At 35.1% G+C, this 13,034-nt stretch overlaps 1 protein-coding gene across 1 annotated transcript; it reads left to right on the top strand.

Annotated features, from left to right (window-relative positions):
* The first annotated feature begins 18 nt into the window (after window positions 1–18).
* Window positions 19–11,608, top strand: si:dkey-177p2.18 (phospholipase B1, membrane-associated). The gene is made up of 16 exons (XM_035952165.2): window positions 19–222; window positions 497–561; window positions 1,481–1,571; window positions 1,691–1,749; window positions 2,086–2,153; window positions 3,400–3,443; window positions 3,543–3,663; window positions 3,842–3,893; window positions 3,991–4,071; window positions 4,141–4,206; window positions 4,296–4,387; window positions 5,555–5,636; window positions 7,100–7,201; window positions 7,331–7,426; window positions 7,685–7,756; window positions 8,592–11,608. The coding sequence occupies exons 1-16, from the start codon at window positions 165–167 to the stop codon at window positions 8,712–8,714; spliced, it is 1,272 nt and encodes a 423-aa protein (XP_035808058.1). The 5' UTR covers window positions 19–164; the 3' UTR covers window positions 8,715–11,608.
* The last annotated feature ends 1,426 nt before the right edge of the window (window positions 11,609–13,034 follow it).

The following is a 13,034-nucleotide window of genomic DNA, read 5'->3' as shown; positions in this document are numbered from 1 at the left end:
GTGGTTATTTGTTGTGTTATTATGCGACAGCTTTCCATTGGAGCTGCAGGTTGTCACTCAGCCGCTCAGGGTGGGCGACACAAACCGGCAGAGCTGTAAAAAACCGAGCATCCCATTGTGCAGTCTGTAGGGGTGACCCATTGACCGGTTCCATACGCACTACTATGGGGTGGCTTTGGATCGCCGTGGCAACGTGTGTGCTCGCGTCCCGCTCTGTCAAAGGTAAGTGCTGGAACAAGCAGGAGGGCAGATCACACGTGAGGCGGCGAGCCTGTATTTATTGTTCCGGCCGGCGCTGAAACAGGCCCCGAGTGTTTGTGCTTCATGTGATATTGTGGAATTGAAACCGAGTGACCTTTTAATATAGCAACACACTCACACCTGGAGCAAAGTAAACAACGGCTGAGAGCTTGTATTGTGTGCCAAGTGGCAATAGGAAATGTTGTTTAACCAATTAAAGATGATGATTTTTAAAAGGATACTCCTTCTGTTAAAGGCGACGACTGGTGGTGGGAGTATGAGGAGGGGATACGACAATACAGCAAGGAGGCGCTGAATAAGGTACCGTTTACACCTGGTTTCATGGCTGAAAATGGTTTTTAAAAAAATAAATAAATAAAAAAATCCAGTGTCAGAACATTGTGCTTATGGCACAACATTGGGAATATATATCAATAGTTAACTTACCTGTAAGATTAAGAGGCAGGTTGCCGTGACGATCCCCTGCCACATGGACTTGCAGGCATCCTGAGTATGTGCAGAACAAGCACAGCTATCAGGCTAAAGACATAAAGCAAACCAGCAGAGTTCTGTCACTGTTGAATTATGGAGATGTTTTATACATGCATGCATCAGCTGCTGGCTCTGAAGCCTTTAGATGCTGACACATGATGTTTTATTTATTTCTGAGGCCTGTAGTGTCTCTTTCAGCATCATATATTACTGTACTGTTGCCTTTTGACTCTCAAACCTCCAAGAATTTTATTTTTTATTTGCTCCTGTCACATTTTTCCTCACTGTGGGCCCGTTTTTCACTGTGTTTTTTTTTTTTTTTACTGAGCTTTGAAAGTCCAGTTTTACTCAAAAAAACACCTGCAATCTGAAATAACCTGCAGGAAAATCTAATAATTAATTCATTTTTAGTCCTTTAAGATAATTTAGGTTTTTCATTTTGTCCTGTTTTACCTTCAGTTATTGTAATTAATTTTTTAACTTTAACTGCTTTAATTGTCCTTAAGGGTTTTATTTGTTTGCTTTGCCTTTTAATAATTTCAAGTTTCTTGTTTGTTTACCTGCATGTGGTATTTTCTTATTTGGCTAATTTGTAAATGAGGCCTTGAACAACATACCAAAGGCAACACATAAAGGAATAAACTGAATCTTGTCAGTCCCTTCAGAGCTTCGAATCACAGCAACAAAAAAAAAGAATTTAGTTTGTTATGATCTGACATTGAGGCTTTTAATCTTCTTATTAATTCAGGAGTTTCCAGAGAAAACTCGACCGGTGAGCTTTAAGCATCCAGAGTTTCAGTGTCCGGACATGAGTCCTTCTCCTTCTGTCCCGTCTTCAGGTCTGTCACCCAAAAACCTCAAAAATCCATCTGTTGTGCACAAACTCAGCTGGATTCAATTGATCTCCTCTTCTTTTTCTTTTCTCTCTCTGTGTCTTTGCTTTCACCTGGTGGTCCAGTTGAGTTTGTGAAGGCGGCTGATATCAAAGTCATCGCTGCTTTGGGGGATTCTCTGACAGTAGGTGTTGTTTCTGCTGCATTGGTTCAGAATATCTAAAAAAAAATAAATAAAAAAATCCCCAAATTCTGCAGTTTGAAGATTCATTTGTTTAGCGTTCTTGCTAAATCCTGCTGAGAAGAAGGTGAAGTGAGCTTAACATGTAGACATGGATGGAGAACTACATTCATGATCACTGAATGTTGCAGCAGCATTAGTGCAGCCACCTTTGTTACCATCACTGGTCTCTTTTTTGTGCTTTTTTGCAATGCAACACATCTCTGAAGTGTGAAAGTAAAATGCAACGTGTTAAATTTAAATGCTCAGATGTTGTGTTCTTCTTGTCTTCTTCGGCAGACGGCCATCGGTGCAAACGCCACCACTGTCCTCGGGATTCCCATCGAGTTTCGCCACGTGTCCTGGAGGTAAGAGAGAGGAATCTTTTGAAACCAGATAATATTTCAGATTCATCTCACTGTCACAGAGTTCAAGACACTTTAGCAACAGACTACAGACCGTGGGCTGGAAATAACCAGCAGGACTCCATCTGCACTTCTCAGTCATCTAAAGGCCACAACGCAGGTCAATAACTCAGATATATTTAGCAACAAGGTCGTTTAAAGTCTAAGAAGTGAGCTATGGAATTTAAAATCAACTGGAAGTCTAACAGGGAGCCATTTTACCACAATGATTTTCAAAACTGATAAAATATGTAATTTTGTAGCACTTTCCACTCGCTTTAATTATCAAATGCATCCAAATTTACATGTTTTATGGGTTTTGCAAATGTCCAGTGAGAGATATAAATGCATTAATACATTCTTTTGTTCCTGAGGAAAATTCATGCACCCTTACATGACATGATGTGCAATAATAACGTCGATATAAAAACTAGGCACACAGAAAAATAGAACTAAATAATGAAAACATGCAGTGTGATGTTATTGTGGTGGTACCTATGCAGGTAAAACAACAGTAAAGTAATGGCATAATTTGCATATCAATAGCATGTTTATGAGCTGTTTGCTTGATTTTGGACAGAATAATAACAGACAGAGCAGTTTGAAGATTACCTTTAAATGTTAAACAGATTTTTCAAATGTCATTTGACAACCCTTAATCTTTTTTATTTTATTTAACTTTATCATATCTTTTGTCTGTGATTGATGATGTTTTTATTATTTTAATCTTTTTTTATTTTATCCTGACATTTTTTTTGTCTATGACTGAAGATGATTTTATTATTTTAATCTTTTTTATTTTATTTCATTTTATTGTCATATTTTTTGTCTATGAGTGATGATGATTTTATTATTTTAATCTATTTTATTTTATCATCATATTGTTTTGTCTATGACTGATGATTTTATTCTATTTATCTATTTTGTTTTATTTCATATTTTTTTCTATGGCTGGTGACATTTTATTTTGTTCATCTTTTGTTTGTACTTGCTTATTTATTTATTTATTTATTTAATGTCTATTTTGTGGTTTTAGAGAGTGTTATAATGCTGACTGTGGACAAATTGCACCTCAAGGATATGTTATTAAATTAAGAAATAATAGACAATAAATAATTCAATTATTATTATTTTAAATATTACCTTAAACCTTGAACCTTAAATTGAAGTTAACTTAAAGGTACTAACATTATTTTTCCTCTACTTGCAGCATCGGAGGTTACGGGACTTTTCAAGATGTCATTACTTTGGCAAGTAAGATGTCACTGGTGATATCCCAGATATTTCTGAACGCTGTTATTTCATAAATAGGCCAATATTTTTTCTTTGTTCATATCTTTTTATCTGTTTTAGATATTATAAAGTTATTCAATCCCAACCTGCTCGGCGCTGCTCCTGGGAAGACAGTTCATGGGATGCAGGCTCATATCAGTGAGACGGGTTTCAATCTGGCCGTTACTGGACACAACACCTTGTAAGACCTCGACACGTTTGCAGTGAAATTGTTTAAATTCAGATGGATCTTGAGCTGAGAGCTTTCAGTTTGCTGCAGCTGAGTTCTGTTTCGGCTTCAGGCGGCTTCCTTTCTGCTGACAAAACTGAACTCTGATGCAGAACTGCTGAGCAGAAAGATGTTGTTCTTTGTTTTCCAGCAACCTGCCCGGACAGACGAGACATTTGATCGACACTCTGAGAGCTTACGAGGTACAAGAAGCTTCACTTTCTCTGAAATGACGCAACGCAGTGATGGTAGAGTGACCAGAGTTGAGTTTTTGTCCATCAAACTTGTGTTTTCCTGCAGGGTCTGAACTTTGAGGAGGACTGGAAGCTTCTGACGATCCTCATGGGCATGAACGACATCTGTGATTACTGCAAAGACAAGGTTTGTCTTCTGTTTCTACAGAATGTTGCCTCTTTACTTTCCTCTGATGAATCTTTCTGTTCTTTCCAGGCTCTTTTCTCGGTGGATAACTTCATTCACTACATGACTGTATCTCTGGAAATGCTCATGAACGAGGTAAAGTAGGAGAATTTTCAGATTTACTGTTTGCTCAGAGCGAGGATTCAGAATTTCGCTGCAACATGAATCTAAATTTTGTGCTTCAGGTTCCTCGTATGATCGTCAACGTGGTTCAGATTCTGCCCATGCAGACTCTGAGGGAGGTTCAGAAGCCGACGCCGGGGTGTTTGCTCCAACGGTGAGACACTTTTTCACAACGTTAACACATAAAATAGACTCAAAAATATGCTTTGGTTGTTGTTTTCACAAGTTTATTTACCCTAAATCTGAGTTTGTGCAGCTGGACTTTGTTGCAGTTGGGTCACTCTACTTCAGTTCACCAGTTTTACATACATAAAATAAATCTAATTGAACATTGAACCATTACTGCTTGTGGTATCACTTTTTATAAAACCTTTTGAAGTTGGAAAACTATGATTTTTCTTTTATCCTAGTAACAATATTATATAACTCTTCCAGTTGGGACACTATGCATGTTCAAATATTGGCTATAAATGCAAAAAAAAAATATTATTTTTTCTCAAAAGTATATTTCTCACTGGCACCATATGCTACATTTTAAAAGTTCCTATTGGTGCCAAACAAAGGGGGAAAAAATCTGCCTCTCATGGTCAAAAATTAAGGTTTTATAGGTGGTGTAATATTAGAATAGACAGAAACATTGATGTTTTTGGACCAAATTTACACCATAACTGGTTTTGTTGTTCTATCAAAGCAGGGTTGTACCACTGAAGACCAGATGTATATATCAATGAACCTGCAAAATTTCAGGACTCCAGCTACATCATTTCTCCAGTTATGGAACTTAAAACATCGATCCACAAAGACAAGGATGCAAAAGCGTCACCTTCTTTAAGAATATTTAACTCAAAAGTCAATGTTGCCTATGAACCCAGATTTTACACATGATCAACTCAATCAATATTCAACACTTTGAATAAAAATCTGTCAAAATGAAGATGGTCAGGTGTGCAGCATTCGGTGAATTAAGGTGGAATGACCCAATGTGAAACTTAACTTGAAAAAACTCCAGTACACATGCACTGAAAATGAGATTACGACCAACAACAATGTCGATGAAGTATTAAAGCACAAACTACTGTTTACTGGATGGACTATTTCTGACAGGACACTCTATGTAGTGCAAAAGAAAAGGTTTTTAAAAAAGACGGTTTTGTCACATTTTTCTTACTAAATGACAGCACAAATTGCAGTAACCATATAGTTTTATGAGCCTCCATAGCTTAAGTGTGACATTGTGAAGAGAATCATATAATTGGGCTGTGGTTAACTCTTCAGACCGTGTTTCACTTTAACCTTTCTTTCTTTATTACCTCTGATTTAGGTCTTTCTGTTCATGCCTCATTGAGCCGGTACCCAGATCTCCTGAGCTGAGGGAGCTGGTGGAGGTCAATCTGGAGTTCCAGGTGCTATAACTGTGTATTTTGATTATAATGGAAGACGGTTCTTTAAGGTGTTGTATTGTCATGTATCCTACAAGATGATAACTCGTTTTTATCTCCCAAAAAATATTTTAAAAAACTCTTTATTTCAGCACTACATATTGTATATAATGTACATTTTCTTGTGCTGGTGTTGCTGCATTTAAACCAGCAGGGCAGAACTTTTGTCTCCCCCTTTTGGCAATGAGAGTAATTACAAGAACATTGTTGACTCCTGCTTCTAGCAAATGTCTCACCATCAGTCCCTGCTTATTTGGGAGGTTCCTCAAGGAACCTTTGACAGCTCAATTCAGGGAATGTGTTTGCTGGAGGAACCATCTTTTTGTGTCAAACTTTACACCTGCATTTACACTTTATTTTACGTATTTAATTTTTAAAACTTACTTTGCACTGCAGTATTTCTACATGTGTATAATGTAAGTTTGCTTCATTTTATGATAAAACGGTAAGATTGAGAAAATTTATCGCTTTTATTTTAGACCAATATAAAATAAGTAGGAATGTCGGATAAGCCGATATTGTCCAATTCTCAATTTCCGATTCTGATATCAATCGATACCGCTACCGATACAGACATATGTGGGCTATTTAACTCATTTATAATTCCAAACCTCAGACATATTGTTAGTCAGACACAGCAAGCTTGTTCCTGCACTCACATTTGTTTACACGCTTCACGACTCAGTTTGATGATGTCATCATTTGTGAGCCGGTAAATGCCGGCGAAATCCAGGCATTATTTTATCAGTTTTCATGATGGGCAAAAAAAAAAAAAAAAAAAAAAATGATAACGATATGGAATGATATTACATTTTTATGCCAATATCAGTTGGCCGATATTATCGGACAGCCCTAAAAATAAGTTATTTTTGTCATCACTAACAATTAAAAAAAACGTAAGAAATTATTTTAATTTCTACTCTTTTTGGTAGCAGTCTTAGAGGTATTACTAAATGCAAGTTTCATCAATCAATCAATCAGAAGTTTTTATATATTGCACCTTTCAGATGAAATGTAGCACTGAGGGCTTTACGGAAAAATGCTATAAATGGGTTAAGGACTTAAAAACACAAGAATTGAGGAAATAATACTGGAGCCACTAGATGAAAGTAAATAAAAATGCAAGTTTGGTTGTGTATATTTGCGTTAAATTGTTATGTTGTCTGAGTTTCTGCTGACAGATGTGCGTGTAAATGGCCTTCCAGACTAATGCCAAAGTCCCCATTTGCTTAAATATAAAAAAACTCTACAAAACATCCTTAAGGTATCTTTCTGAAGGCTTCCTCGAGGCTCCATTTTGAGCTCAGAAGTTTCCTTGACGCTCTTCTACTTCTGACACTGTAAATTCATTCAAGTTTCTCTGTGAAATTTGTATTTTTGTTGTTACAAATCAGAAAACTGTCACATGAAGTGATTTTCCTCCACAGAAACGTCTGGAGCAGCTGCTGCACAGCGACCGCTTCTTCAGGGACGACTTCGCCGTCGTTCTTCAGCCTTTTCTGAAACAGGCCGACCCTCCTCGGCTCCAGGTAATTTATCTACTGCAGAGGAAACCAGCGTGAATCATGAGGATCCCTGCTGTGGGAGGTGGAGACTCAAGGCTGAGATTCTACTGACAACAAACTCCACCGGTGATTGTGTTTTATGTCTCTGAGCAGAACGGGAAGATCGATATGACCTTCTTCACTCACGACTGCTTCCACTTCACCATGAAGGGCCACGAGGAGCTGGCCAAGGGCCTCTGGAACAACATGGTGAGCAATGAGGGCATAAAAATTAAAGCCACAGCAGGTTAAAGGCTAACAGGTGAGTCACAGGGTGCTATTGTGCAAAAGGTGACGTCTGACTCACAAAAGAATGAAATATAATAACTAATATGATAGAAAAAGGTGTAAAAATGGTAGTATTTTTCCAGTTTTACCTGCTAGAAGTGACTTTTTTTAATTAATTCACTGTCTAATTTCACTTAAAAGCAAAAGCAATGAGTATTTCTTCATTTCTGTGTGTCTCAGTTTCAGCCTGAAGGAGGAAAGATGATTGTGAACAGTTTCTCTGATCCCATCGGACTCATCTGTCCACCGATGGTAAGACAGTTTACTTATTTTTATGAAAAAAGAAATATTCAGATCCTTTATTTTAGTATGAAAACCAGTATAGCAAAGTAAAAATACTCCATTACAAATATGGAAAATCCTACTGAAGTAGAAGTAGACAGCTGCAAAATATAAAATACTGTTATATTCTATTAAAGAGCCCCTTTGATGCCTTTTTGGTTCCTCATTTTCTTCAGTTATGTTATAATACTGCTTTTTTGTGCATGTTGAAGTCCACATCAATGTAAGTTATTCTCTCCCACAGAAAACTTCACTACTTCTTACCTGCATGAAACACCCTGTATGAAGTCCAGGCTTTTCTTTCCTTACTTAATGACCTCATCATGTAACATATTTGCATAAATTATAAAAAGCAGCTAGCTTGACTCAAAAAAAAAAACATCAGATTTTTCATCACTAGAGTTTTATCTCTCTGGATACATTCAGAGATCTGGAGTTACTAACCAACATTACCTATCTTTGGTCAGACCAAATGACCAATCAGAGCAGATTGGGATTTTGAGAAAATGGCCCTTTAAGAGACCGGAGCAAAAAGAGAGCGTTTCAGACATAATAATGTGAGAGGTTTTTTTGTTTGTTTTTTTTAATTGTTTTTTTTTTTTTTTTTTTGATGCTGCAGTAATGGACAAAATAAGAAAAATATTGTGCTCATTTTTATTATGGGCTCTTTAACATGTTTTCTTTAACAGATGGAGCTGTCTGAAAAGTTTAAAATCAAACTACATGAAAATGTTGTGCAGTGTTGCATACATTACGTGTATTTTGTGATAATCGCTCATTACCTGCATCCTTCCTTCTTCTGCAGGAACATCCGTACATCTTCACCCGACCGATTGCAGCCAGATCCAAGCAGCCTAAACCTCAGACGGACTCTCAAACCATCTTCCTGCTGCTCATCGTGGGTTTTGCTCGTCTTGGATTCATATAGCTTATGTAGCAGGTGATACTTTGCAACTCTGACTGTCTGAGACCCCAAAATGGAGGAAATGACTGCAGTTTCATCACAGAGATAAAGTGACAGTGACAACATGGCTGCTGCACTTTAGCAGAAAGTTTCGTATTTATCTTCTGGGATTTAATTAAGTTTCCCTCCACACTGGCAGCAACGGGACGATCCTTTATGTTCCAGGGATTCAGGCTAACAGCAAACACCAAATGCATTTTTAATGCAACTCTGCTGCTTTATGCAAACTGCACATGTTGTAATTAGCCGAGCATGAAGATCACATTTATACATTCATACATAAAATATTAAAGTATTCACACTTTGCCCAGAAGCTCAGTGGATGTTTGTTAAACTACCATTGTTCTCTTGTGTAGTCTGAGGAAGTATTCGGGTCCTTTTACTCAAGTAAAACTACTAATTTAAAGTCGGCTGTAGTAACAGGAACAGTCCGACTTAAGTAAAAGTATGTTGGGGTAGTCAGAAAAATGTACTTAAAGTCTTAAAAGTAGATGTACAGTGCATAAAGATGTCCCCTGTGACTGTTAGACTGTTAGATATGATATTATAACATTATTATTACTCGTGCATTAATGTAAAAGCAGGATTTTATTGGTGAAGCTGGTTAAGCTGGAACTATTGGCTGCAACTAATGGTTATTTTCTTTCTGGATCAGTCTGCTGATTAATCAAATGATTGTCATTTGTTTAAAAAAAAAAAGTAAATAGTGAGATATACTAGAATTTTTTTTTGTCCATACATCAAAAATATTAAAAATGCATTCAAATTATTAAAATGATTGAAAGGAAAAGCAGCAGATCTTCATATTTGCAAAACTAGAACCATGAAAAGTTTTTACATAAAATGATTATCAAAAAAGTTGGCCATTTATTTTTGAGTAATTAATTAACCTTTTAATTTTAGTTGTATAAACTGTCGAGGAGTTTAATTAAACATTATTTTGTAAAATGTACTTACAGGATTAAAAGTAAAGGTGCAGAAAATATCTCCTGGAAATATTTTACTGTCAAATATAAAATTATTGGATTATTATTACTCATGTTGAAGTTGATTGATGTGGAGCTCATTTTAAACTGTTAGCTAATGGTTATTTTTTTTAATATGGATTATTCTACTGATTACTTTGTACATTAATCAACTGATTGTTTGGTTTGTAAAAATATCTGAAAACAGGGGAAAATGCTGTTCAAATAACTAAAGAACAGCTCAGAGACACCTTCACAGTGCTTGTTTTGTCCAAACCTCAAAATTATTCAAATTAAAAAACCTTCAAAATGATCAAATTCATTAAACTAAAAGCAGAAAACCATCACTTCTGTGAAACTGGAACTATGAAATGTTTTCACTTTAGAAATTACTACAATAATTATCAAAATTGCTGCCAGTTAATCTTCTGTTAATTAACAAACTAATTGTTTCAGCCATTCAGATAAAGTTTTGAGGCTCAGTTTGCCGTCTGATTTGCAGCTAAATGCAGTTTGAGAGCAGCTGGTGGAGCTTTGATCAGCACTGATTTAAAAATGGAAATTTGTCATTCAGACTCTCCAGCACAGACTTTCCCTCGACGGCCCTGAAGACTCAGAATGTTTGATGGTGCTTCTGTCGGTTCTGTTGGCCCAGTTTACTGCTCCGTCCTGCATTATTCTGCACAGATGGAAATTGAAAGAAAGAAAACACTGAATATTGTACAAGCTGCTGAGCATTGTTGTATGAGGATGTATAATCAGCTCCTATTCACGAGCTCTCGGGTTAAACAGCATTCAGCTCAGAATGTATTGACTCTGTTTAATTGGTCTAACTGGACGGCAGGTGGAGGCTATTTAAAGCTCGACTCGGGTTTCATGAGTTTGTTCAGAAACGGCAGATAAAAGCAGGTAGTTTGTTCTCAGCACGGTTCAACTGAGCAGAATGAGGGGATTTACAAAAACTCAAAGAACATAAGTGGAGCCTTTAAATGAATGAGGCCTCTTTCTAATGTGTTTTTAAGATAAACACACTGACCAGATGAGTATGAACATAGCGGTATCTGAAAATTTCATTAGCCGCACTGTAAAATAGATTATTTTAAAGATACAGTGAAATCTGGCATTAAATCTGACAGAAAAAGTTTGCTTTGAAAAAAACAACCAAACTGTGGGAAACTGTGAAAAAGGAAATCTATATAATAATATAATAATGACATTTTGAGCAAAAATAAAAATAATTTTAAAAAGCAAAAATTTCAGGAAACAATGCAAAAGAATGAATTATCAATTGTTAAAATACGGACTTTTAATTCATGCAGACATTATGTATAGTTTTAGCTGTTTTTTTCCTCTTTTTCTTTTTGCAGAGTTTTTTTTTGCATTTATTACTTTTTCTGGGATTTTACTAGATATTATCTACATTTTATAAATCAAAGAAGACCTTTGAAATTAACAATTAAATGCTGTTTTTTTCTCCTTTTTTCTTTCAAATAAAAAAATATCTATTATGACATATTATGCTATATTATATTATATGTATATATCTTTTTTTCTGATTTAAATACAATAAAATTGTGTAATTCTGTGGTCCTACATTGTACTAGAACAAATTACCATTTGGGGAAATACTGATTTTTGATGTGGACATTATTGACAACTTCGATTATTTTTTATTGTAAAAGCCTTAGTGATTTTATTATATATTTTCTGTAGAATAACAATTGTAAAAATGATTGACCATTTTCATACCTTATAATATACTCTATGAAATATAATGATAATATATAAGATGTGTATAATAAGAATATTTTGGCTGATTTTCATGCAGTAAAATGGTCACATTTTACAATTGAATGTTGTGAAGGAACAATATAATTTTTCAAAAAATCAAGATTTTTGATGTGGATATGTTTTTTAATTTTTAGTTTTTTGTGCAGTTAAGATGCAGAAAAAGACTTTTTAAAAGTGATTTTACTACTGTTAGCTATAATTTCACAAAATGGACAAAAAATGTAAAATTACCATCATTTAAAAAAAAAAACAATAAGAATTTCAAGTATAAAATATTTAATAATACTTAAAATATATATAACTATCTTCCAAAAAACAGCAAATGTCTATATATTAAAAATGTAAATACAGTATACAGACAATAAGAAAAGAAAAAGTTTCACAGTTTCTTTCATAGGAATGCAGATTTTATTGTGGACATTGTTCAAGTTTAGATTTATTTTATGCTTAACATGTAGATTAACACCTTGTGGATTTCATGAGATACTGTCTGCAGAATAACAATTTCAAAAATGACTGACTATTTTCAATGTGTAATACACACACACACACACACACACACACACACACACACACACACACACACACACACACACACATATATATATATGCAGACAATATCTCATGAAATATTTTTTATATTTTATATATTTCAAAATAATTTTACAGTTGAATGTTGTACAGGAACAAAATATTGAACGCTTTTGATGTGGACATATTTATTTATCTATCTATTTATTTATTTTCATAATGTTAAGATGCAGAAAAATACTTTTTCAATACAAAAAATATATAACTCTATTTCAAAAAACAGCAAATGTCTGTTTTTTTATAAACTGATTGAAAAAACTCTGTAAACTTAGATTTTTTTTCTCTCCGATTTTACATTTCTTCAATTAAAATAAATCACAGTCAAAAACTGTTTAACTTTTTTTTTTTTTTTTTTTTACAGTGAATTAATTTTGTCATCCACTTTGAATATCTTTTCCTTCCGTCCCTTGAGGCTGAATTTCAATTAGCCCTTGTAGCCGTCAGATTTCATAATGACCTTATTAGTGCTTTCAAAGAAAAACCCTCCTCATGTTTAAACAAATCCGCCGCCGCCAGTTTGAGCAGCTCAAATATGGATCATCTCTGACGCAGATCAGCCTTTTTTGTTCCTCTGGAACCATAATGAGGTCTTGGAAACCTTTCTGCTGCTGGTTTTAATGAATGTGTCCCAAACAAAAGAGAAACTGACCCCATGGGCTCATGTTCACCTGGAAGATCTAAGAGAGCAAACAGAGTGAACATCTGCTGCTCATAAACACACAAACTCTTACACAATGATGCTATAATACAGTAGTATGTTTGCTTTAATGAAACTGTAGCCTGATATTTGCTCATGATAAAGACACAGAACACATATAAATTATAAAATAACACTTTAAATTGCTGCTGTTCTCTCCTTGAGGTTTGCAGATTCAACATAAATGTGACAAAAAAACAAACTGTGGGTTTGTTTGCAAATGCAATGCAAATATGACAT

This window comes from Amphiprion ocellaris, chromosome 12, assembly GCF_022539595.1.
Source record: "Amphiprion ocellaris isolate individual 3 ecotype Okinawa chromosome 12, ASM2253959v1, whole genome shotgun sequence".
Taxonomy (NCBI): Eukaryota; Metazoa; Chordata; class Actinopteri; family Pomacentridae; genus Amphiprion; species Amphiprion ocellaris.
The sequence above is the reverse complement of the archived record's forward strand: the minus strand, read 5'-3'. Positions and strand labels throughout refer to the sequence as shown.